Source organism: Sebastes umbrosus, chromosome 5, assembly GCF_015220745.1.
Source record: "Sebastes umbrosus isolate fSebUmb1 chromosome 5, fSebUmb1.pri, whole genome shotgun sequence".
Lineage (NCBI taxonomy): Eukaryota > Metazoa > Chordata > Actinopteri > Perciformes > Sebastidae > Sebastes > Sebastes umbrosus.
In genome coordinates this window covers 14,834,533-14,859,050 of record NC_051273.1, presented here as the reverse complement: position 1 = coordinate 14,859,050, position 24,518 = coordinate 14,834,533, and the positions used below count along the sequence as shown (strand labels likewise).

The 24,518-nt window shown below is 41.9% G+C and overlaps 1 protein-coding gene and 1 long non-coding RNA gene across 12 annotated transcripts in view; one reads left to right on the top strand and one right to left on the bottom strand.

Annotated features, from left to right (window-relative positions):
- The window catches only part of obscna (obscurin, cytoskeletal calmodulin and titin-interacting RhoGEF a), a 49,476-nt gene that overhangs the window by 17,369 nt on the left and 7,589 nt on the right, over positions 1 to 24,518 (bottom strand). For 6 of the 10 annotated variants that reach the window (XM_037769874.1, XM_037769873.1, XM_037769878.1 and 3 more), the window contains 39 exons: positions 24,135 to 24,401; positions 23,697 to 23,963; positions 23,121 to 23,393; positions 22,772 to 23,035; positions 22,336 to 22,602; positions 21,874 to 22,140; positions 21,477 to 21,746; positions 21,080 to 21,346; positions 20,012 to 20,287; positions 19,315 to 19,581; positions 18,184 to 18,450; positions 17,011 to 17,277; positions 16,667 to 16,933; positions 16,220 to 16,486; positions 15,650 to 15,916; positions 15,166 to 15,432; positions 14,325 to 14,594; positions 13,869 to 14,165; positions 13,512 to 13,769; positions 13,100 to 13,366; positions 12,474 to 12,740; positions 11,591 to 11,857; positions 11,160 to 11,426; positions 10,653 to 10,919; positions 10,128 to 10,394; positions 9,588 to 9,854; positions 9,073 to 9,339; positions 7,934 to 8,200; positions 7,400 to 7,666; positions 4,862 to 7,276; positions 4,633 to 4,705; positions 4,434 to 4,528; positions 4,233 to 4,345; positions 3,901 to 4,101; positions 1,564 to 1,646; positions 1,103 to 1,276; positions 724 to 883; positions 494 to 595; positions 119 to 283 (listed from right to left, as the gene is read on the bottom strand). In XM_037769874.1, coding sequence (XP_037625802.1) covers positions 119 to 283; positions 494 to 595; positions 724 to 883; positions 1,103 to 1,276; positions 1,564 to 1,646; positions 3,901 to 4,101; positions 4,233 to 4,345; positions 4,434 to 4,528; positions 4,633 to 4,705; positions 4,862 to 7,276; positions 7,400 to 7,666; positions 7,934 to 8,200; positions 9,073 to 9,339; positions 9,588 to 9,854; positions 10,128 to 10,394; positions 10,653 to 10,919; positions 11,160 to 11,426; positions 11,591 to 11,857; positions 12,474 to 12,740; positions 13,100 to 13,366; positions 13,512 to 13,769; positions 13,869 to 14,165; positions 14,325 to 14,594; positions 15,166 to 15,432; positions 15,650 to 15,916; positions 16,220 to 16,486; positions 16,667 to 16,933; positions 17,011 to 17,277; positions 18,184 to 18,450; positions 19,315 to 19,581; positions 20,012 to 20,287; positions 21,080 to 21,346; positions 21,477 to 21,746; positions 21,874 to 22,140; positions 22,336 to 22,602; positions 22,772 to 23,035; positions 23,121 to 23,393; positions 23,697 to 23,963; positions 24,135 to 24,401 — 11,363 coding nt within the window. The remainder of the gene's footprint in view (positions 1 to 118; positions 284 to 493; positions 596 to 723; positions 884 to 1,102; positions 1,277 to 1,563; positions 1,647 to 3,900; positions 4,102 to 4,232; positions 4,346 to 4,433; positions 4,529 to 4,632; positions 4,706 to 4,861; positions 7,277 to 7,399; positions 7,667 to 7,933; positions 8,201 to 9,072; positions 9,340 to 9,587; positions 9,855 to 10,127; positions 10,395 to 10,652; positions 10,920 to 11,159; positions 11,427 to 11,590; positions 11,858 to 12,473; positions 12,741 to 13,099; positions 13,367 to 13,511; positions 13,770 to 13,868; positions 14,166 to 14,324; positions 14,595 to 15,165; positions 15,433 to 15,649; positions 15,917 to 16,219; positions 16,487 to 16,666; positions 16,934 to 17,010; positions 17,278 to 18,183; positions 18,451 to 19,314; positions 19,582 to 20,011; positions 20,288 to 21,079; positions 21,347 to 21,476; positions 21,747 to 21,873; positions 22,141 to 22,335; positions 22,603 to 22,771; positions 23,036 to 23,120; positions 23,394 to 23,696; positions 23,964 to 24,134; positions 24,402 to 24,518) is intronic. The other 4 variants (XM_037769877.1, XM_037769880.1, XM_037769881.1 and 1 more) reach the window with 4 other exon arrangements.
- Positions 2,135 to 24,515, top strand: LOC119488322. 2 transcript variants are annotated; one of them, XR_005206932.1, is made up of 12 exons: positions 2,135 to 2,216; positions 3,919 to 4,106; positions 15,207 to 15,419; positions 15,821 to 15,941; positions 18,231 to 18,363; positions 19,450 to 19,586; positions 20,059 to 20,218; positions 21,222 to 21,359; positions 21,660 to 21,776; positions 22,500 to 22,623; positions 23,773 to 24,234; positions 24,332 to 24,515. It is a non-coding gene; the product is annotated as an uncharacterized LOC119488322 (long non-coding RNA). The 2 variants fall into 2 exon arrangements; XR_005206931.1 differs by having other exon boundaries at positions 22,457 to 22,623.

Here is a 24,518-nt window from a genome sequence, read left to right as displayed (position 1 = left end):
ATACGAGCGATTTTCGCAGTTGTACTATTTCTTTTACTTCAGGTTAATGTTGTTCAGGTTTTTATGTTCACGCTGGACCTAGAGCTTAACCTGGATATGAAAACATGTCAGTAGTTACCTGTCTCACAGGCTCGCCGAGGGCGATTAGAGGAGCTGGGTAGTTCTCGATGAGGGACACCTGGTGCAGGTTGTCAGACCTCCAGGGGAGACAGGACACCATGGAGAAGGTGTCCTCCAAAAGACAGCAGCTCTGGCCACTTTTGGCTTTGTTCTTGATCAGCTCCTGCCAGTGAAAAAAGCTGACATTCAGCTGACACACTTTTAAGGAGAGACTACAATTTGTGCAACAGCAGAACAAGTTCCAAGATAAGGAAACAAAGCAATAATATACTATTTAGCCTATGAATAATATCTTTCAGGCATTACCACTGTCTGACATTAATAATCAAGGTTTTATTTGTTTAAAAAAATAATAATAAAACTGTATGCTGACCTTCAGTAAAGCCTGGTAGGTTTGAATCCTCTCCACTGGTCGCTGGAGGAAAGTCAGGACATCCATGACAGGAGCCTCAACGTTACCAGACTCTGGTAACTCCTGAAGTGTATAATGAGCGAGATATTAAAGAAATAAAGAACATTAGATCAGTGTAATAATGTTGCTATTCAGCACCTTAATTTCCACGATGTTCATTATGTTTAAATGCAAACAGATTTTGTGAATACTTTGAAATACTGTTGGACAGCCTTGTCGGTGACGCAGGCCTCTGCTTGAGCTTGTCCCACCATGTAGTGAAGATACTTCTCAAAGTCCTCAGTGTGCTTGATGAAATGCATGGCCACGTCGTCGTCTGTGGCGCACTCTCTCAGCCCGGGGAGGATGGACCTGAGAGGACATAAAATAATGTCCACATCATGTTTGACAGTAGAAAAGGACACATGCAAAGGGACATTTGAAAGCATCATACAGCTGGCCACACAAATCTCCATATGAGACATACAATGTTTGTATTATTTAATTGCATGTTGTATAAACACATTGAAATGAGCATTATTTATGTACAATACAGTATAAGTATAATGTATTTTCTTGTGCCTGTACTACCTTTCATGCAGAAACACAATGTCCTTGATATTCCTGAAGATGATCTCTTTCTGGTTGAGGATGTTGATGGGGACGTGGCGGCTAGAGTCCAAATAATTTAGCTGGTGAGAGGTGAACATCTTCATCTCCTTTACAAACTCCTCCTCTCCATCAATCAGGCCTTGGATCAGTTGGCTAAAGATAAACGGAAGATAATGCAGATTAGATGTGATGTTTTTTTTGTTTTTTTTTACTGTTTTACATTTGATTTGTTATTTGAACAAAAAAGTTCTCCATCATGACAAAAGCCGAGTTATCAAGATGCTGCAAAGAATAAGTGCAAGAATAACCAAATAATAGAAATAATAATACAATTTTACAATAAATATAATTACAAATGCATATATCCAGTAGCAATAGTGCCCTGTGACGTTCCTCACAGTTTATTTAACCTTGCAGTATATAACTGCAGAATCACAGACCTCAGAGCTCTCCTGTACTCTTCTCCTGTAGACCCAATTCCATCGAGATCCTCTTGAGGTGCTCTCAACTGCGGGAAGGTCTCCTGTTCAAAAGATTATTGTTTTTTTGTTCATTTTGAAACAACAGAACAAACATTCACAAACGTCCCCTATAATAACATTCTCGGTACAAAGAAACTTAACAAACCTAATATTAATATAAAATAAGCCAGTATAGATACAGGAAAAACATTATTTACAAAAAATAGATAAATAAGTAAAAAGAATATACACAAGTAAAAAAAGATTGTTATTGTTAAAAGCCTTTTCATTTCTCATTACTTGATGAAATTAATTCATCTGCTGACAACACGCCATTACAAATGTGACACCCAGCAAACATTTTATTTTTAAATTTAATTTTAATTTTAATTTTTTTAATTTCATTCATTCATTCATTCATTCATTCATTCATTCATTCATTCATTCATTCATTCATTCATTCATTCCTGCCAATCTACAGCTTCCAAGTCCAGTCCAGTAGGTGGCGGTAATGCGCCTCTTTGCCTCTAAACTGGTTGCTAAGCGCCAATAAACACCACAGAAGAAGATGTTACCATGGTTACCGGACGTTACCTGTCTCCTGTCTCATCACTAGTCCTGTTTCTTTTCAGGTTAGTAACTGGTAAAAACACACATATGGTCAAATAATTTCAGTACAATGAACATGTAAATGCCTTCTTGTGTTATACCCAGGATATATAACTACTTTTACGCTATATTTGGAGTATTATAGAGTAAAATGGTCGGAATGCTAACGTTAGCTAGCTAGCTTCAATCACTGGCTGTTGTGTGTATCTTAATAAAGTTACTATCTATCTATCTATCTAGTTAGTTATGTCCATTGAATGAAAGAGTAATAACTCTATGGTTATGTCCGTTAACTTAACTTTGTCTTATTTTGAGGCTCCCTTGTAATATAACCATATGGTAAGGCCCCTGCCATGTTTTATATGTGACCATGTTATATTCAGCATTCAAGTGTAGTAGATTAATGTGTTCTGCCAGCTGTGCTAATGGTGGAGCGGATAGTGGAAAAATCCTGCAAATAGTGATACAAGCACCAAATGTGGCATGATGATTCCCGAGGGGACGCTTAGCAAATATGCACGATTTGCCACTTGACAATCCAAAATCCAAGATTGACCTGCCGATAATGGTTTCTCTCATAGAAATTCATCTACTTGGTCGAGTAGGGGATCAGTATTCCAAAGTTTCCTTCCCTGAAAGACCGGATAAGCAGGAATATGACAAAGCTCCATATCCAACACCAGGTGCTAGAACTGGAACTGTGGACTCTCAAGCCGCAAAAACCACAAAGCAAAGACTCAGCGGACGGCCAGAACGTAAGAAACAAACTTATTGTAGGATGTTAAAGCTGTAAAAAATTAGATCAAGCATAGCAGAAAACATATAACTCTACATCACACATTCAAATTGACCATGTACATGCATTTCCTTAAGAAAAACATTCTCTGCGAGTAAATTTGACAGTCATCTTGAAAAATGGCCGCCAAATTGCAGTTAACATTTTTTACAACTATCAAAATTAGATCCAGCATGCCAGAAAACATATCATTTGACACCAAGATCACTCAAATCGATCAAGTAGATGAATTTCAATGAGATAAATCATTATCAGCAGGTCAATTTGGCAGCCATCTTGAAAAATGGACGCTATCTTTCAAGTGGCCAATCGTTTATATTTACTTAGTGACCCCTGGCAATCATCATGTCAAATTTGGTGCTTGTATCACTATTTGCAGGATTTGATTGAAAAATTAATGTTATCCGCTCCACTATAAGGGATTTCCCATTCTGCTAATTTGTTAGCATTAAATGTGGATTAGTGTCCTATCAACCAGTCTATCTGGAATCTTATTTGCAACTACAGTTGTAGTGCAGTTATTGAAGTTATGTTAAGCAGCAGACCAAGGGAGTTTGGAAAACGATTTATTGTATTTTAATTAAAAGGTACAAAACACTAGGGTATTGGGAAATTTATTTTTGTTATTTGGGAAACTGAAAGTTATGTTGTGATTATGCAACCTGGTAATATGTTTATGACGAGGTATGTGAAATGGAGAATACAGATTAAAGTACATAAATGTGTGTAAATAAAGTCTGGCAAAAGGTGAGAAAAAAAGCACACTACCTGTTGCTTGTTCCCAAAATTGTCCTGTTATTTTCAGAATAACATGTGACTACAGGCCTCACGCTGCCTGTCACACAAACTTACAGTATATGATTCATTTTTCAGAATATAACATGTTAACGCAGTATTGGAGTTGACCCTACCTTCCTCTTCTTCTCCAGGTAGGCTGGACACACCCATCCCTGTCGAGCAGGGTTGGTTTTGGTGGGTTTGGTCCTCACCAGCCACCTGTCAGGGTGAACAGAGTCCAGGACCTCGACAAACTGGCCCTCCTTCAGAACAAAGCTTTCCTTTGTTCCGCTGTTTGGACTGCAATCAGCTCGAGCCACGTACATTTCAAATATCTGAGGTGAGAATAGCAAATTTATGTTACATAATTTCAGGGTTAAACAATCAAATGGGCAATGTTACTGTTTCCGTAAAATCCATAAATACATCGCAAACATCCAAAACAGAACAAAAGATGAAAACATGCCTCTTGTCTATCCTCTTCCCCTTCTGACTCTGATCCAGAGATGGTGCCAGTTAAAGGTGTTTGAGCGCGGTGGTGCTTAGGAGATGGTGTCCTCATTCTACTTTCATGAGCCCCTACAAAATAGAGAGGAAGATAGCTATGATATACCTGACAGGTGATAAACAATTAAAAGCAGCAATGAAAGAAATCAACATTGCTGACCTTTGACCGTCAGTAGTTTCTTAGAAGGTTGTGGAGGAGCCATTTGTTCTTTGTCATCTTTCGGAGGCAATTGGTCTGCTGCTTTTGTCACTTCCCTGCAACAGTATTCATACATATTTTGTGTATCTTTATGAGCACAATATAAAAGATTAGCAAAAAAAGTCAGATAACAAAACTAATGTTCTCTCTGCCCTCTGACCTTGGTATAACTGGGCCAGTCTCAATAGGTTCCATCATATCCGGAGCTGTGTCATAATCTGAGGGACTCGACACTGTTGGAAGCAGAAAATCATAGATAGATAGATAGATAGATAGATAGTAACTTTATTGATCTCGAGGGAAATTCAAGATATGTCCCATACTCTAAGTATACGGCCAAGTAAATCCATATTTGTTATGATGACAGTTGGGGGATAAATGTAACTCACTGGAGCTGGCAATGAGTGAAGATCCTCTCCTCTCTTGTAGGCTCATCTGGGTGTCCTGCTCCGTCAGGGTGTAGGCCTCCCACAGAGAGACATTCTCATTTTCTACGTAGTTCGCATCATCCGTATTAGATGTGGGTATCTGGGTTTGAGTATGAGGTAGATCCTGAGTCTGTGTTTTGGCCTCAGGCTTTGGCGGGGCGAGTTGCAGAGGAGTTATGGCTACAAGCGGTGGGTGTACAGGCTTCTGGACTGTCAGAGCGGGCTTCTGAGGCTGTACTACTGTTACGTTTCCATTGTAGGAGATCATACCAAACTTATTCACCACCTCACATGTATAGATTCCACTGTCAATGGGGGTCAGGTTTTTGATCACCAGCGTGCACACACCGTTCTCTGTAGTCTCACTACGGCATCGATGGTCATTAATGATCTGTTGGCCGTTTCTCAGCCAGCGCGCTGTGCTGGGTTTCCCTTCTACAATACACACTAGAGTGACTGTACCATGGAGATCTGCACTCTGGTTCTTGAACACCTCTTTAAAGACAGGTCGCATGTCTTTGCGGGTTTTGTAGCCTTTGAAGGCAGCCTGGATCTTGACTGCAGCCTCTTGCATTTGTGGTTCATCCTCAACGCTGATGTCAATCTCCGGTGTAGCTTCGTTTGGCGGTTGTGCCTTCTGGGGTACATTAAGTGGAGGAAGAGTAGCGGGTTGGGTTGACTCCTCAACAAAAGAGCCAGGAGGCTGGACATCGTTGTGATTGGCTGGTAGCTCAGTCAAAGCTTCTGAGAAAGTTTCATCTTCAGAAATGTAGAGGAGAGGAATGTCTTCTGTCATCTTTGTTGTTTGTTGTTCTTCCTCCCTTCTTATTGGCTCGACCGCCAATTTCACTTCCTGGTCAAGTTCAGGTTCTTTTCTCATGGGTTTTACTGGTTGTTTGATCGGCTGTTTGGTGTTTGCGTCGTTCTCAGCAGCTTTCACAGGTTGCTTAATATTCTCAACGATCTCTGTGTCTGTTGGTATTGATGGTTTCCTCTCGAATCTTGGTTTCTCTTCGACCTCTTTTTTCAAAGACACTACTGACTGTTTGATTGGCTGATCATCCGTTGTTTTCACCACTACTCTTGTCATCGGTTGATCATCTTGATCCGTCTCTGTGTCCCTTGATGACTGCCTTTCCATTCCCCCCTTTGCTTTGCTTCTTATCCTCACAGGTGGTTTTGGAGGGACAAATTCAGCCTCTTTTTCTAAAGTCTTTGCTGGTTGTTCTACTGTCTGTTTGTCCAGCTGATTTACAGACAGTACTAGTTTCAGTGGCTTTTTCTCTCTCTCTGCCTCTGTGGACACTTGTTGTTTCACATGGTCTTCTTGGGAATCATTAATAGTAGGTATCACTGATTGGACAATTAGCTCCTCAGTTTCCTTTGCAACATATTTAAGTGGTTCCTTTCCCCCTGTTACCTTTCCTTTAGATCTTACTGGTGGTTTAAACGGTTCCTCTTCCTCTATTCTGCCCTCCTTTACTGGCTTCTCGTCATTCTCAATAAACCTTTCTAATGGTTTCGCAGGCTGTTGTTCATCCTCACTGTTCTGCCACAGGACTTTTCCTGGATGACTTTCCTTCCTCTCAAATGCACTTGTTTCCTTTGAAGGCTTTCCTGCTTGTTTTGAGTTCTGTTCAACTTCCTTTTCCTCTTTCTTTTGTTCAAACACTCCTGAAACCCCGTCTAACTGACTTGTGTCATGTTCAACCTTGACTAATTTCTCTGAATTCCTTCCTGGTTGTCTCTTCTCCATGAACGCGTCTTTCTCTGTTTCCAAAGGCCTTGTTGGCTCTTCCACCTCCCTGTCAACCCCATCATCCTTCTCCAGTAGTCTCATTGTCTTGTCAACTTTCTTGTACACCTCACTGCCTTTCTCCTTATGCCTCTCCAGTTGTGTTACGTTCTGTGCAGCATCAACGTCTTTCTCCATAGATCTTGCAGGTTTGATGCCCTGTTTTAGATCAAACATTGGCTCCACATCTTTTTCTAAACTTGTAATAGATGCTTTCCTATGAGCTCTCTTTTTGGGCTCTGGAGGTACAGGTTTGGCTTCTTCAACTTTCTTGTACACATCACTACCTTTCTCCTTATGCCTCTCCTGTTGTGTTACGTTCTGTGCAGCATCAACATCTTTCTCCATAGATCTTGCAGGTTGGATGTCCTGTTTTAGGTCAAACATTGGCTCGACATCTTTTTCTAAACTTGTAATAGATGCTTTTCTATAAGCTCTCTTTTTGGGCTCTGGAGGAACAGGTTTGGCTTCTGGGAGTCCAGGCTTCTGGCTCTCTGGAGTAGGAGTTGGTCTGGAAACAGAGCCCTTTGCCTGGGGCAGAATCGTTGGGGGCTCTACCTTTGGTGGAGTCGGTTCTAGTGCTAGACAAGAGAATGAAGAACATTTTGTTGATTTATTCATGGTAGAGGTTGGACAGAAAAAGAACATGAGTAAACATATCTTGTTCCTGTTACGTTGCCAATTAGATATCAAGATGCACAAACCTTTCACTGTCACAGTAGCAGTGGTCTCTGCACTTCCTGCTTGACATGTGTAGCTCTCGCTGTCATCAGGTTTTAGCTCCTTGATGTGGAGTTGGAGGAGGCAGCCATCTTGCTTCATCTCATACTTACTGCTGGCTCTTAGTGGGACCTTGTTCTTCTTCCATTGCACTGACACTCCAGGCTTAGACAGCTCACAGCACAGAGAGGCTATACCATCCTCCTCAGCCTCCACACTTTGTAAGTCTTCCTTGAAGAATAGTGGGAGCTCTGGGAAAATGGGCAAAGATTGGAAAAATCAAACATCTTCAGTGTAATGGGAAAATGTTTAACACCAGAAATGGAGAACAATGCATTTTTTTTTATGTAAAGTATCAAGGCTTTTCTGCCAACCTATAGTGCAATATGAGCAACAGAGTATGCACTAGAAGGTTTAGACAATCATAGGAAAGCACTTTAAATTGTATTGTGTAAATGTTTGAGTACATTGCTAATACAGAATTTTTCATTGCTATGCACATTGCCAAACATACACACCTTTCACGGTCACAGTAGCAGTGGTCTCTGCACTTCCTGCTTGACACAAGTAGCTGCCGCTGTCCTCAGGTTTGAGATCCTTGATGTGCAGCTGGAGGAGGCAGCCATTTTGTTTCATCTCATACTTCTTGTTCGCTCTCAGTGGCAGCCTGTTCTTCTTCCATTGTACTGACACTCCAGCTTTAGACAGCTCACAGCACAGAGAGGCTGTACCTCCCTCCTCAGCCTCCACACTTTGTAAGTCTTTGTTGAAGAATGGTGGGAGCTCTGGGAAAATGGGTAAATATTTGAAAAACCTTAGTATAATGGGAGAAAGCCTGAAACCTATGGAAAGGGACCAAATTGTCTTTGATGATACAAACAGTATCGATACTTGTCAGCCAATGTACAATGTATATGGGTTTGACTTGGGATGACTTGACAATACCATACATTTAGTAGTCAACACCAATACCAGTGAAATTCCAGGAATCTCAATACCCAATTTGATGCCCCGGTTAAAAAACAAAACAATAAATACTTTGAGCTAGTGTTAGGAAGTTAAACAGGTCATAATTCCCTCTCTAAGATCTATTTTATATTGCTTTGAAAACATCTCCTTCAAACAGCTGTATTTATTCCAGTTTCTCGCCAAAAACTTAATTTTACAAGATTACATTTGAACACATGATAAAGTTATAATTTACATTCACCTAATACTCATTTTACTGAAAGCATCATCATGAAACTCAATGCAACCGTTAGCTAATGTGAACTAGCTTTCCTCCTGCTGATATCAAAATGGATTTGTTGTTCACAATGTGGCATTATCAGGGAACAAATGGAGTGCGTCCCCTGGACGCGTCAATAGTGAGTTTACTGCGTCCTTTCGGATTTTAGACACCTTTAGTCTCGAGCCCTGACGGTACATGCGGTTCCTGTGGTACTGTAGAAAAACAAGTATCATCACTTTTTCTGAATTTTAGCATCTACTTGGTACCGAAGTAACGATTCTTGTGACATCCCTAGGTTAGGACTGTAATAATAGCAGATCAGTAGATACCAGAAAGATTAGACAATCATCAGTGCTTCAGATTTTGGTTTGTGGTTGAATGCATGCATTGCTAACACTGACATTTTTTATTGCCGAATGCACCAACCTTTCACTGTCACAGTAGCAGAGGTCTCTGTTCTTCCTGCTTGACATGTGTAGCTGCCGCTGTCCTCAGGTTTTACATCCTTGATGTGCAGCTGGAGGAGGCAGCCGTCTTGTTTCATCTCGTACTTCCTGTTCGCTCTCAGTGGCAGCCTGTTCTTCTTCCATTGTACTGACACTCCAGCTTTAGACAGCTCACAGCTCAGAGAGGCTGTACCTCCCTCCTCAGCCTCCACACTCTGTAAGTCTTCCTTGAAGAATGGTACGAGCTCTGGGAAAATAGGTAAAGATTGGAAAAAACCTTAGTATAATGGGAGAATGCTTGAAACCTAAACGGAAGGGGATCAAATTGTCTTTACATACAGTATCAAGAGTTGTCAGCAAACTGACAATGAAGATTGGAAGGATTGTAATAATAGCAGCTCAGTACAAACCAGAAAGTTTAGATAATTAGTACTTTAGATTGTGGTGTGTGGTTGAATGCATGCATTGAATTTTTGTATTGCCAAACATACACACCTTTCACTGTCACAGTAGCAGTGCTCTCTGCACTTTCTGCTTGACATGTGTAGCTGCCGCTGTCCTCAGGTTGTAGATCCTTGATACGGAGGTGGAATAGGCAGCCATCTTGTTTTATTTCATACTTCCTGTTCGCTCTCAACGGCAGCCTGTTCTTCTTCCATTGCACTGCCACTCCAGGCTTAGACAGCTCACAGCACAGAGAGGCTGTACCTCCCTCCTCAACTTCCATGCTTTGTAATTCTTTGTTGAAGAATGGTACGAGCTCTGCAGAAATGGGTATGGATTGAAAAAAACATAATTAGACATCTTAAGTGGAATCAGAGAATACTTGAGACCTAATAAATAGGAGATTTATTTGGCTATGCAGATATCATCAAGACTTTTTGACCAACTTAAAATGTAGATGGCTGAATTGCAATAATAGCAACGAAAGACTTCCAGGAACTTCAGACAATCCCAAGAAAGTACATTGAAAATTGTTGTGTGCTTAAATGCATGCAGGGCAAACACTAAACTATTCACTGCAAATGCACAAACCTTTCACTGTCACAGTAGCAGTGGTCTCTGCACTTTCTGCTTGACATGTGTAGCTGCCGCTGTCCTCAGGTTTGAGATCCTTGATGTGCAGCTGGAAGAGGCAGCCATCTTGTTTCATCTCATACTTCCTGTTCGCTCTCAGTGGCAGCCTGTTCTTCTTCCATTGTACTGACACTCCAGCTTTAGACAGCTCACAGCACAGAGAGGCTGAACCTCCCTCCTCAGCCTCCACACTTTGTAAGTCTTTGTTGAAGAATGGTACGAGCTCTGCAAAAATGATATGGATTAGAAAAAACATAAAGAATCAGAGAATGCTTCAGACCTAACAAATAGGAGTAAGGTATTTTGTAATGAAGATATCATCAAAGTTTATTGACCAACTGAGAATGCAGATGGCTGAATTGCAATAACAACTTATCATATTCCAGAAACTACAAACAATGTCAATAAAGTACATTGAATTTTGCCTTGCGTAAAAATGCATGCAGAGCAAACCCTAAACTGTTCACAGCCAAATGCACAAACCTTCCACTGTCACAGTAGCAGTGGTCTCTGCATTTTCTGCCTGACATGTGTAGCTGCCGCTGTCCTCAGGTTTGAGATCCTTGATGTGCAGCTGGAGGAGGCAGCCATCTTGTTTCATCTCATACTTCCTGTTCGCTCTCAGTGGCAGCCTGTTCTTCTTCCATTGCACTGCCACTCCAGCTTTAGACAGCTCACAGCACAGAGAGGCTGTACCTCCCTCCTCAGCCTCCACACTCTCTAAGTCTTCCTTGAAGAATGGAGGGAACTCTGGGAAAATCGTCAAGATAAAACAGAATTGTACATGTGATGGGAACAGTGCTTGAATCTTCACCAGGACAGAATTAGTTTTTTCTATTTTCTAAGTGGGTGGCTTTACCATATAGTGTAGGATAACATAATGACTACCAGATAGACCGGAGAAGAACAGGAAAGCATTGCATAATATAATGCATGCAGTTCTAAGACTAAAATGTTCTAATGAATTCAGAATTCTCCAAATGCACAAACCTTTCACTGACACAGTAGCAGTGGTCTCTGCACTTCCTGCTTGACATGTGTAGTTGCCGCTGTCCTCAGGTTTGAGCTCCTTGATGTGCAGCTGGAGGAGGCAGCCATCTTGCTTCATCTCGTACTTGCTGCCGGCTCTCAGTGGCAGCCTGTTCTTCTTCCATTGTACAGATACGTCAGGTTTAGACAGCTCACAGCACAGGGAGGCTGAAGCTCCCTCCTCCAACTTCACATTCTGCAATTCTTCTTTGAAAAGGAGTGGGAGCTCTGTGAAATATAAAATGTTGCGTGAGTAACATAGTGGGATGTTTCAGTATAACAGAAATAACATTTAAGCCATTATGAAGTTTAGGCTAAATAAGATGTAAACAATAGATGAATGGTGTTTGCTCCACTGGGAAATATTGAGTTTCAGCTGAGTTTGCTCAAACCTTTCACAGATACAGTAGCAGTGGTCTCTGCACTTCCTGCTTGACATGTGTAGCTTCCACTGTCCTCAGGTTTGAGTTCTTTGATGTGGAGCTGAAGGATACAGCCGTCCTGCTCCATCTCGTACTTCCTGCTGGCTCTCAATGGCAGCTTGTTCTTCTTCCATTGCACGGACACTCCAGGTTTAGACAGCTCACAGCACAGGGAGGCTGAACCTCCTTCTTCAGCCTTCATGTTCTGCAATTCTTCTTTGAAAAATGCTGGGAGCTCTGGGAAAGATCGGAGGGTAAGAGAATAATGAAGTAAAATGTTTATAGTGTAATAGAAAAAATGTTTCAGACATTAGCAAGTAAGGCCTTTACACACAGGGGGCGTGTCAAATGAAAATGAAATGCCATGAAAATCTAAAATACTCGCCTGCGAATATTACATTTCTAGGGCTTTCATTGCGAAAGGTAAGAATGAATCTGGATCAGGTTAAAAGGAGTAATATAATTTGCCGTCTTGGTTCGGACTACGGAGCCTCCTGGTTGTTTCATAAATATAGGCATAACTCAACCCCCTCCAAACAACGTGAATAGTTGATGCCTTTATTCAGGGTGTAAAAGCTTAGAAAAATCAATCTCGTTCTGAAAAAAAATACATCCTTTTTTCGCCTCGTAATATTCTCGTTTTTTGTGAAAGTATTCATGACAAAAACAACAGTTCTAAAAAATAAATTGACGTGCAAATTAATCACACGGGGGAAAAAAAACACGCCCCCGTTGTGTAAAGGCCTTAAGCTGTAGAAATTACATTGTTGATGTTTTTGTAGCCTACTTATGTGATAGATCACTTGCTAACACTGAATTTTTCATTGCCGTGTAAATCCCCAAATCCACAAACCTTTCACTGTCACAGTTGCAGTGGTCACTGCACTTTCTGTTTGACATGTGTAGCTGCTGCTGTCCTCAGGTTTGAGGTCTCTGATGTGGAGCTGCAGGAGGCAGCCGTCTTGTTTTATCTCATACTTCCTGCTGGCTCTCAGTGGCAGCCTGTTCTTCTTCCATTGCACTGCCACTCCAGCTTTAGACAGCTCACAGCACAGAGAGGCTGTACCTCCCTCCTCAGCCACCAAACTTTTTAATTCTTTGTTGAAGAACAGAGGGAGCTCTGAGAAAAAGGGTCGGGAAGGACAGAATTATACATCTAGTTTAGGATGTTAGTTTAGCATAATAGTACATGCAGCATTTGCATTTAAAAGCAAGAGGTTCACTGTACTTGACGCAAGTATGTGGACTAGACTGCATTCAGTACTGACAACAAAATTTACTAAGTAAGTTACATTTGGGAATATTTGTGTTGGAAAATGCGATGACTTCCAGGAAGTTCACATAATCACAGGACATACATTACTTTTCTATGACTGACTGTATTCTGATATAGTGAAATTTGCAGTATTTTGAATTTTGTTGTGTGGTTAAATGCACACATAGCAAACAGAGCAATTTTTCACTGCCACATGCACAAACCTTTCACTGTCACAGTAGCAGTGGTCTCTGCACTTCCTGCTTGACACAAGTAGCTGCCGCTGTCCTCAGGTTTGAGATCCTTGACGTGCAGCTGGAGGAGGCAGCCATCCTGCCTGATCTCGTACTTTCTGCTGGCTCTTAGCGGCAGCCTGTTCTTCATCCATTGAATCGGCACTCCAAGTTTAGACAGCTCACAGTACAGAGAGGCTGAACCTCCCTCCTCAACTTCCACACTCTGCAATTCTTCTCGGAAGAATGGAGGGAGCTCTGGTAAAATATAGAGAAAGAGACATTTGGTGTAATAATGTAGTATTCAGGCATAACAGCATTCATAGGGAAGAAGGTACATTTTACAGTATCTACCTCTTTTTCATTAGAATGTGTCTAAAAGCAACATTACTTCCATTTTTACCTGTCACAGTAAGTTTGGCACTGCTCTGCACGTCTCCTGTATCACAGGAGTATGTGCCAGTATCCAGGGGATCCACATCACGGATAGTCAATAGATTGACTTTTCCCTCCTTACATATCTCATATTTATCACCATTTCGGAGGGGGATGTGGTTACGGCTCCAGGTAACCAGGGAGGTAAAATCAGAGGTCGTGCAGGACAAAGTGGCCGTCTCTCCTTCCATGATCACAACATCTTTAGGCTTCTCCTCAAATAAAACTAGACAGTGAAATCAAATGACACTTTAGAATTACACAGCACTGAATTCAGAGTTTTTTTTTGTAAATTACATCCTCCACCCTTTATGTTTCTGCCCACCTTTGGCTTTAGGAACAACCAGCAGACGTGCAGAGGTCCTCTCCTCCCCGATCACAAATGCCACAATGCCCGTCTCCTCGGGCGTCGTCATGGTGAGGACCAGACGGTGCAGGCGACCCTGCCACGTCATCTGGTTCATCTCGTTCTTCTGCAGAGGGCTGGAGCCGAGCCACCAGACACCCTCGCTCACGTCTGCATGGCTCAGCTCACACTCGAACACTGCATCCTCACCTGCCGTCACCGTGATACCTTGCAGCTCTGCGACAATCCGCACGCGCTCTGTGGAGGAAGAGGAAGCTATATACAGCTGTTTTTTTAGAGATGGAATGGAAAATATTTACAGCAACTTAGATGAGAGCAGCCTGTTGGCTTTATTCATGCCGCATTTCTTGTACTGCAAATGAGTCAAATATATGAGTAAATATGTGATCAAATTGTACTGTAGTATGCACTTACCCCTCACAATCAGCTTGGCAGTGGTCTTCTTGCCTCTGGTGATACAGCAGTACTCTCCAGAATCCTCCAGATGCAGTTTCTTGATCTCCAGGGTGTGTGTGGGGCCTTTCTTCATTAAAATATACCGCCCTCCTTCTTCCAGCACAGTGTTGTCCTTCTTCCAAGTGACATTGACATTAGCACTGGAAACTTCACAGGACAGCAGCACAGATTTGCCCTCCATCACCGCTTGGTTCTCCAGTTCCTTCTCAAAGAACACTGATGCTGCCGCTGGTAACAGAGGGCAAGGAGACGGCATGTTACAAAAGTTGAATTTACACCTAAAATAATAAATACTGATGTAATTATGTTTGGCTTTGTTTTCCCACTGTTACAGGGATAGTTCAGGTGTTTTGAAGTGGGGTTGTATGAGGTACTTATCCATAGTCAGTAGTTGACGGTCGGCACGCCAACGGTTTAGAGAAACAGAAAATTTTCGCCAGTTTATGAAGCGGTTAAAATTTTCTAAATATAGCGTACACTTGAACTGATTTTTAGGTGGGCTGTCTTTTTGGTGTCTAAAATATGTTTTCCTGCCAGCCCCGTCCACAGCAGTACATTGCTTTGCTTCTGTGCGGTAACTCTGCTTCTCAAAACTGGGGGCATGCCAACCGTCATTTACAGTACTGTAGGTAATACACTGACTATAGATAAGTACCTCATACAACCCCACTTCATAACACCCAAACTATCCCTTTAACACAGAGCTGCACTGGAAAAAGATGGATCATTAAAAATAATTCCAGCAACAACAACTAAACACAATGTTAGTTTTTTAAGTGTAAAAATAATTGTGAAATACCTCTCACGTTGACCTCGGCTGTTGTCTTCTGCTCTCCCAAGACGCAGCTGTACTCGCCAACATCCTCGGGCTGGACGTTTTTGATGTGCATCTCGGCTGTCTTCCCCTTCAGCGTCATCTGATATCTTCCCCCATGATGCAGCTGGTCGTCCGCCTTCCACCACTGCACGGGCACCCCGGCCCTGGACAGCTCACAGCGAAGGGACACGAGGCCTCCTTCGGGGGCCTCCTGGTTCTTCAGACCCATTTTAAAGGTGAGGGGGATAGCTGTGGAAAAAGTTAATGTATTGTTTTTTTATTTGTTTTTATGTTAACCTGACTTACACTGTCATAAGGTCAAAACACTGTACTTTTTAAAACAGATAAAATGGGCCATTTTTCTTAAAGGAAAATATATTTTTTTGATTTGTTAGTTTTTCTTAATTTCTGAAAAGTAAAAAAATGCAAAAACACAAACAACTTTGCATTTACAATCTGCCCTTACATGTGATGGTGATATTGGCTGTGGTCTTGACGTCACCGTAGACACAGCTGTAAAGTCCGCTGTCCTCCAGCTGTGCGTTTTTGATGGTCAGCTCCATGCTGCTGTTTCGATTTTTAATCTGGTACTTGAAATTATTCTTCAGCAGCTCTTGTCCTTTTCTCCACTCCACAGCGAGGCCAGGCTTAGACAGCTCGCAGTTCAGCATCAAGCTGTTCTCCTCCTCCACCTGCTGGTTCCTTAACTTTGTCTTGAATGTGATGGGAGGAGCTGCAAGGAGAAGAACCCAGGGCTGGTTAGTTTCTTTGTAAATGTTCAATTAATTAGTAGCAGTTATTTGATTGAGACATTCTTACTCAACTGGGGAAGTTTCATGGTGATATCTATTAGTAAAAATGTTACCCTCTTCCACTGTAGTGTCTCCCATTGCATCTTTAATTGATTTATATCATTGTACTTTATCCTATTTTAGTAAGTTCCCTCAATTCCAGTTCAATGAAATGGGAAAGGATATCTTAGGAAGGCTAAGTAAGGCTTAGATATCATGTTTTCAGCGTGGGATTTCTACTTCACCTTTGACGGTGAGCTCAGCAGTCGTTTGGCTGTCCTGAGTCTTGCAGGTGTATTTCCCAGCATCACTCTCCTCCATGTTGTTGATGATCAGTTTAGTGAGACGTCCCTGCTGCTTCATCTCATATTTGTATCCAGGTTTGAGGATGACTCTGCCTTTCCTCCAGTCCACTGGAGCTCCAGGTTTGGAGAGCTCACAGCAGAAAACTCCACTGTCCCCTTCCTTCACCTCCAAATCCTCCAACTCTTGTTTAAATGTTACAGGAATCGCTGAGAAACATATATTAAGATACATATTAACATATTAAGCAAAATATGAAATTGGAATAGATTTCTTAGTTTATCTACCATGTTTACTTTGTAGGAAGTACCGGGACAGTCTAACTGTGGTTAAGAAACAAAATCACCAGCTGAACAGTGTTTCCCTATACTGGCTGTAGTGAAACGTACCTCTTACTTTGATGTCAGCTGAAGTTACAACAGTGCCAACAAAACAGCTGTATTCCCCCAAATCTGTGAAAGCTAAATTTCTGATCAGCATCTCAGCCATCCGGCCTTCTTGCTTCATCTGATATTTTTCTCCCTCATTCAGAAGTTGAGCATCTTTCCTCCACTCCACCGGGACTCCTGGTTTAGAAAGCTCACAGCGCAGCGTCACGCTGCCCTCCTCCACAGCTTCTTGGTTCTTCAACTTTTGCTTGAAAGTTACCGGAATCGCTGAGGATTCAATGCAAAAATACTGTATAAGATGTGCAAATTACCAAATCACAAACATAATGTGTAATGGCTCTCACCAGTGATGATGATGGTGGCTGTAGTTTTTATGTCATCACAAACACAGCTATATGTGCCACTGTCCTCGGGCTGGCTTTTCCTAATGAGGAGCTCCAGAGTGGAGCCGCTCTGCTTTATCTGGTATTTCTCTCCGTTGGTCAACACGTTGTCTCCCTTCTTCCACTGCACTGGAGTGCCGGGTTTGGAGAGCTCACAGCAGACCGTCACTCCGTTGCCCTCCTGCACCTGAATGTTCTTCAGTTCTTGAAGGAATTTGATGGGCCGCTCTGGAGCAGGAGAAATATCAAAATGATTGAAAACATTTTCATTTTGAGGAATGTCTGTTTTGCTGCTCTTTAGTCCCGACTGATAAGTCAAGTTATACCATAGGCAACCATAGGTCATGTCCCAACAACAAAGAACTTTCATCCAGGAGACCACTGTCGTGTCCCGTGCGTTACGTTTCACTTTCACTTAAAAATCAGCTGTTCGTTTGTGTCCCATTTTCACAACGTTCAGTTTCACTTTCCCTTTTCAAAGATACTAGTTTTAAGCCCAACCATGTTTTTTTTCCTAAACCTAAACAACTGTTTTTGTTTATTTCACAACATTAAGCATGTGTTTACTGCAGCTGAAAAGTGACGCCGAGGTGTCTGACAAAGTGTCAGTATGTGATGAGTTTGGATGAGAATGTGTTGCATCTACATAAACGTTATCAAAGAAAAGGGGGCAATAAAAAAGCCACACTGTTTCGAAGGTCTGGCAAGTACAATGGCAAAGGTGTCAAAAAAATAATATATATACAGTATACTGCATATATATAATATATGTTAGTCTCCAGGATTTTTAGAAGTTGTTCTATAATTGCTAACACATCTCTTATTGTTTCACCCTATTGCACTGATAGATTCCAACTTTCAACCAATCAAATCTTTTACAAACTATTTGTGTATGTATACTCCTACACAAGTTGTGACCCATAAATCTACTTAAACCAACAATAACTCCACCTTGTTTATGTCAACTTTGGCAGCTTTGCATTTAGTTCTGTGTTGTTTTACTCTTTACTGATAGATTTAGTTGTATTTAGCATGTTTCCCGTTTGTTATACTGTGTACTCATGAACTCTTTGAGTGCACTCAAATGCACTAAAGCAAAACAATGCAATGTCTTGTAATGTATGTTGTACTCACCATTCACAGTGATCTTAGCTTTTGTGCTCTTCTCTCCACATATACAGGTATAATCTCCAGTGTCGTCCAGACTGAGGTCCGCAATCTTCATCTCCACCTGCAGGTCCTTCTTTCTCATCTGGTATTTGTCTCCATTTTTCAGCAGCTCTTCTCCTCTCCTCCACTCCACTGATGGGGCAGGTTTGTTGAGCTCACAGCGCAGAACCACACTGTTACCCTCCGTCACCTCCTGGCTGACTAGTGGCATCTTAAAACTTGGCGGTAAATCTGTCAATCAGAGTCAAATTTTACAAACAAAATCTTACATAACATTGAAAATCAACTAAAAGGAAAAAAAAAGCACAAAGTATATCCCACACTTTTACAGAATTAATGATGACATTAGAATAAATCCTCAAAATGATAACTGTTTTTTTTTGCAGCGTACTAAATAACATGTTAGCATGGAATTTCGGGCGCAACCATGGTATCATCAGATCATGCAAATTTCTGCTGAATTCAATAACATATTTCTTTGTCTTTAGTATGATAAGGAACATAATACATATTACATGGGAGTTACATTGTAACAGTGATGTAAGGCTTACATCACTGTGTTGCTTACATTGTAAGCAACACGGCAGGTATGTTCACAAGACAATCTGTCATGCTCATAATCATTTTTTCTAGCTAACTATTCAGCTCAAACACAGTGGAATGGATTACATGATATGATATTACATATAAAACATGAAATATCACTCAAATGAAAGACACAACAACTAATACTACGGCTAGAGTTTAGTTACAGAACTGTTTGGGATGTATCTAATGCAAACTGCTGCCTAAACATCCCCATGACGTGATTTCACATCCCATCTACTGTATCTTTTCACCCAGCTCATGAAAAATAATGTTCAGTACACACCGAGTACTGTGACATTACCTCTCCATGAAGCTACATAATGGAGCTCACACAGTGCTAATACCCACTGGATCTATTTTGTTTTTTATTGTGCTACGTTAGAGCTGACCTCTTTGACGTCTGCGCTGACGTGATTCTGTTGAATACGTTGGGAAAATTAAAAGAATAAAGGAAGAATTGTGCTTAAAAAAATAATGAATTCAACATATGCGGGGAATTTCTCTTACCTCGGACAGTGAGCTCAGCGGTCGATTGGCTGTCTTTAGTTTTGCAGATATATTTGCCAGCATCGCTCTCCTCTATGTTGTTGATGATCAGTTTAGTGTAAGGTCCCTCTTGCTTCATCTCATATTTATCTCCAGGCTTCAGGACCGCCCGGCCTTTCCTCCACTCCACTGGAGCTCCAGGTTTGGAGAGCTCACAGGTGAAAACTCCACTGTCTCCCTCCTTCACCTCCAGGTGCTGGAGCTCTCGTTTGAATGTCACAGGAAGTGCTGTGGTGAGTATAATAGAAAACCCTGTATTCATTGATTGCATTGATTTGCAACCTGCAATCCTTTTAATGAAATGGGCTGGCCCCCTCACTCCTAGATTTTTTTAAAATTTTGTTGCAATACAACGAGCAGGCACTTCAATTTTCCTGTTCATCCTCTCCTTAACACCAAAAAAAACCTCACTTTGGTATCATAGGTATGGGATTTGGGATTTTGCACCATAGGAAATGTACAAACACAACTGAAATCTAATGTGATCTGTAGTTACGTATTACTAAGTCACAGGTGCACGACTTCAGTATGTAAGTATATTATCATCAAAATGACATGGTTGTAACCATATAATTATTATTTTAAATGTACTGCAAAGCTAATATGGGCAACAGGTATGAAATGTGTTCTCATTGGTGTTTGCACGCTTCAAACTTACATTTCACTTTGACTTCAGCTGTGGTTTTCTGATCTCCTGTGATGCAGCTGTACCTCCCTGCATCTTCTGGTTGGACGTTGAGAATAGTCATCTGAGCTGTCTTTCCTTCCAGCTTCATCTCATACTTCCCTCGATAGATCTCCTCAGACAGCACCTGGGTGTCTCTCTGCCACTGCACCGAGACTCCCTTCTTTGACAGCTCACAGCGTAAAGTCACACTGTTCCCTTCTTCAGCCTCCTGGCTCTTCAGACTTACTTTAAACGTGGCGGGAACAGCTGTTGAACCAAACACAGATACTGTTTATACATGTAAAGCAGAACAGAGGCAAGATCATTAACCCTAAGAGACCCACATGGACCCATGTTGTCTTTATTAGGGGGGACAGGGGGTATTTAGGGGGAGATAGCAGGTCAACAGTAGATGTCACATAGAAGTAGTGTACATCATCTGAAAGCTGGTAACCTGAAGAATAATTTGAGAAATAGCTCATTATGTTTGAGTGTATATAGGCCAAGAACATTATAATAGAAATATATACTGGCCATTCCCATGCTCTATTTTGTCTCATAAGTTGTTGCAGCAATTCTTTGGGTTGATACCATTTGTTACACAGCTTTGGTGCTAAATTTAACCATTTTGTACCACTTGAGAACTGATAAAAATGATCAATAATCCCTTCAAAATACCACATTAAGACACCAAGACCTTGAGGAACACCATAGAAAAAGCCAAGCTTTGATTTGGTATCAAACACTTTTGACATTTGGAGATTTTTGCAACAGTTTTTTCCTCGCCAAAATTTAGCCTAACTTTGGGGCGTTATTTATCCTCCTTCCTGACAAGCTAACAAGACGTGGTTGGTACCAATGGATTCATTAGGTTGTCTTGTTTTATATTCAATATCTTCACTCTAACTTTAAAATTGAGCTTGTTACAGCCTCTTAAAGACAGTAGGCCTAATGTTGTTGGTCTGAAGCACTTAAAAGTAGCTCAATAAACTTCTAAAAAAGGATCAATGAAAAATAAACAAACACAAGAGTGTGCTTCATTACACACATTAAACATACCGATAACTTTAACAGTGGCCTTTGTCCTCTGCTCTCTACACACACAGGTGTAGACCCCGCTATCCTCTGGTTCAGCATCTCTGATAATCAACTCCAGGGCCGAGCCCCTCTGCTTAATCTGGTACTTCTCTCCGTTCTCCAGCAGATCTCCTCCAAGACTCCACTCCACTGGGACACCCGCTTTAGAGATCTCACAATACAGTGGGATGTCGTGTCCTTCCCCTACTTGGAGGTTCTTCAGCTTTTGCTTGAAGGTGATGGGAAGAGCTGACAGGTAAAGGTAAAGTTTGGTCATGAGAAAGAATTCACAAGCTACAGCAAGTAGCCAATTTTTAGTGTATTATTGTGTTTTTTTGCTTTTACATGTTTGTGTGGTTTGTCAATAACAAACACCTACCATTAACGGTCAGCGTTGCAGTGGTCTCTATGTTCCCATAGATGCAGGTGTAGATGTCGCTGTCCTCAGGTGTGACATCAAAGATCCTCAGTTCAATCAGCATGTCTCTCTGCCGCATCTGGTATTTCTCTCCACTCCTGATGAGTTCATTCCCGTTCTTCCTCCACTCCACATCACGACCAGGCTTCGACAGCTCACAGCGCAGAGCCGCAGTGTTGCCCTCCTCAATCAGCACGTTCCTCAGCTTCTGCTTGAAGGTGACTGGGAGAGCTGAGGAGGTATGGGTGACCATAGATTGAGGTATGATGATGGATTATTGATAATTATCAACATTATTTGTCAAAATTGATTTAAAATCACTAAAACCAATTAGCCCATTAGTAAATGATGTCCCTACCAGTGATTGTGACAGTGGCAGATGTCATCTGATCAGCACACTCACAGCTGTAGACCCCACTGTCCTTAGGAACCGGCTTCCAGATCAGAAGCTCCAGGGTGGTCTCCCTTTTCCTTATCTGGTATTTAACTCCGTTCTTTAGCAGCTCATGTCCCTTACTCCATTCCACTGAGATTACAGGTTTAGACAGCTCACAGCGCAACAGGACATTGCTTCCCTCCTCTGCTTGCATGTTCTTTAACTGCTGTATGAATGTAATGGGAATAACTGGGAACAAAATACAGTTATGAGCAAGGTAAGAATGGTGAAGCTGTGCACAGTATTGGCAAAAAGATTTATTGCATGAATTGCATGCATTTCAAATGCACTCCTGTGAAAGTGTGTTTTGATGAAACTATAAGTTTTTGGTAAAATTACGTATAATAAAATGCACATGAATGTTAGGAAAAGTTAATGACATACCATGTACTTTGAGGCTTGCTGTAGTGCGGTGATCTCTGCACTGACAGGTATATTCTCCTGAGTCCTCAGGCTTCAGGGCTTTGATGGTCAGGGAAATGATTGTCTTCCTCTGTTTCATCAGGTACCTTTCTCCAGGCCTGATGTTTTCAAAACCTCTCTTCCAGTGGACGTGGACCCCAGGCAGAGAGTATTCACAGGTCAGGGTCACGGTCTCCCCCTCTTTGGCCTCCACAGGTTCCAGAGACTGGGTGAACTCTGCTGGGATGGCTAAAGAAAGACAGCAAAGAGGTAAAACAGGAGGATACAAATTTTTCAACAATAAGCATTTTACCTAAATAATCCTATATTATCAGTCACATCCCTCTGGCATTTAATGTTGGGCATTAGTAAGCAATACCAGTCCTGCAATAAGAAGTCAATAAAATGCTATTCGTACCTTTGACAGTTACAACGGCCCTAGTTGTAACAGATCCAGCACTGCACTCATACACGCCGGCATCGTTGTTGCAGACCTCCCGAATCGTCAACCGGGCCTCGCAGCCAGAACGACTGGCAAAATACCTTGAGGAGTTCCACATCAGGCAGCCATCTTTGTACCACAGGATGTGACATGGCTTGGAGGCCACACAAGACAAAACCAAACCACCTCCTTCAAAAGCCTCACAGTCTTCCAGTGCTTTAATGATAGTGGGACGTCTCTCTGGTAACACGAAGAAATGAAGCCAAATTAAGAAATGTGACGTGAAAATATACAATAAAACTATGTGGCAGATTAAAGCCCTCACCTCTAACCAACATCGAGGCGTACGATCTTTTGTCCCCCGCTGCAAACGAGATGGTGCCAGTGTCTTTGCGGGCAAGCTGTCTAAATGTGAGGGTGTGGTAGCCTCCATCCACCATCTGGATTTCATTGAGCGCATTGGTGTACAGCAAAGTCTCGTCCAGATACCACTTGACCCCGATGTAGTCACTGGGACAGATTCGACACCTGAATGTGACCGTGTCGCCCTCTAGACACTCAGCATCCTCTAATTCATCCAGGATCAACACCTTCTGACCTGAGAGAAACATGGAAAGATGGAAAGGTCAAAAGTCCCATAAACATCATGTACAGTCGGTACTAGAAGAATATCATTAGTAGTTCACTGAGCATTACACTCAATAATGAAACATATTTATAGGGATTATTTTTGACAAGCTTAGCATTTATAACCACAGTAAGGATATACCATTTCACTGACATGCAGTATCTGTTTAGTAATACAGTATACTGCAATTCTGTTAGTATACAATATAGCATCTCTCAATTAAATTATTGAGGCCCTTGAAATCAAGACTTGGTCCCTTCACTATGTTCTCACCCTGCACCGTCAGCTGCGCCCGGCTCTGCATGGTACCGACATCACATGTGTAAACATCTGTGTCCGATTTCTCCAGACAGGTGACGGTCAGGGACAGCACCACACCCTTCTGCCTGATGACGTACTTCCTACCGGACCTCAGCTCCACCATGCCCTTCAGCCAGGTCACCCGCTTGGCTGGCCGCCTGGTCTCACACTCCAAGTTAACTTTACCCTTTTCCTCTCCTCGCATGTCCATTAACTCCCTCGCAAATGTGTGCTGGAGTTCTGAAAGGAATAATGAAGTTCATGAAATTGAGTCAGGTTTGCCATTTGTCGGGGTTTGACATGGCAAAATAGGACATTTGAGGGAAACATTGCACAATACTACAGTAAAGAACACTAAAATGTATTGTCAATAGTCCTCATCTAACATTTATTTTGAAAGCCCTCAACTACCTCTGATCTCCAGCTTGGCACGCGAGGCAACGCCGTCGGCCTCACAGCAGTACTCTCCAGAGTCTCTGATGGTGGCATTCCTGATCACCAATCGCGCCAGGTACTTCTCCACACTCATCTCATACCTGTGGCTCTGCCTGATCAAACGGCCATTTTTCAGCCAACGGATGGTGACCTCTGGTTTGGTGATCTCACAGCTCAGCTCTGGGTCCTCGCCCGGCACCGCCTTGACATTCAACAGCTCCCTGAAGATGTGCACTGGCTTCTCTGAAGGAGGGGACATGCATTCACTCACATTCAGGTGTATTTGTATAAATGCATTTACCGAATGGCACATTTCAAAATAAAACACAGAAACAAATTGCTAATCATTTTATCTGAGAC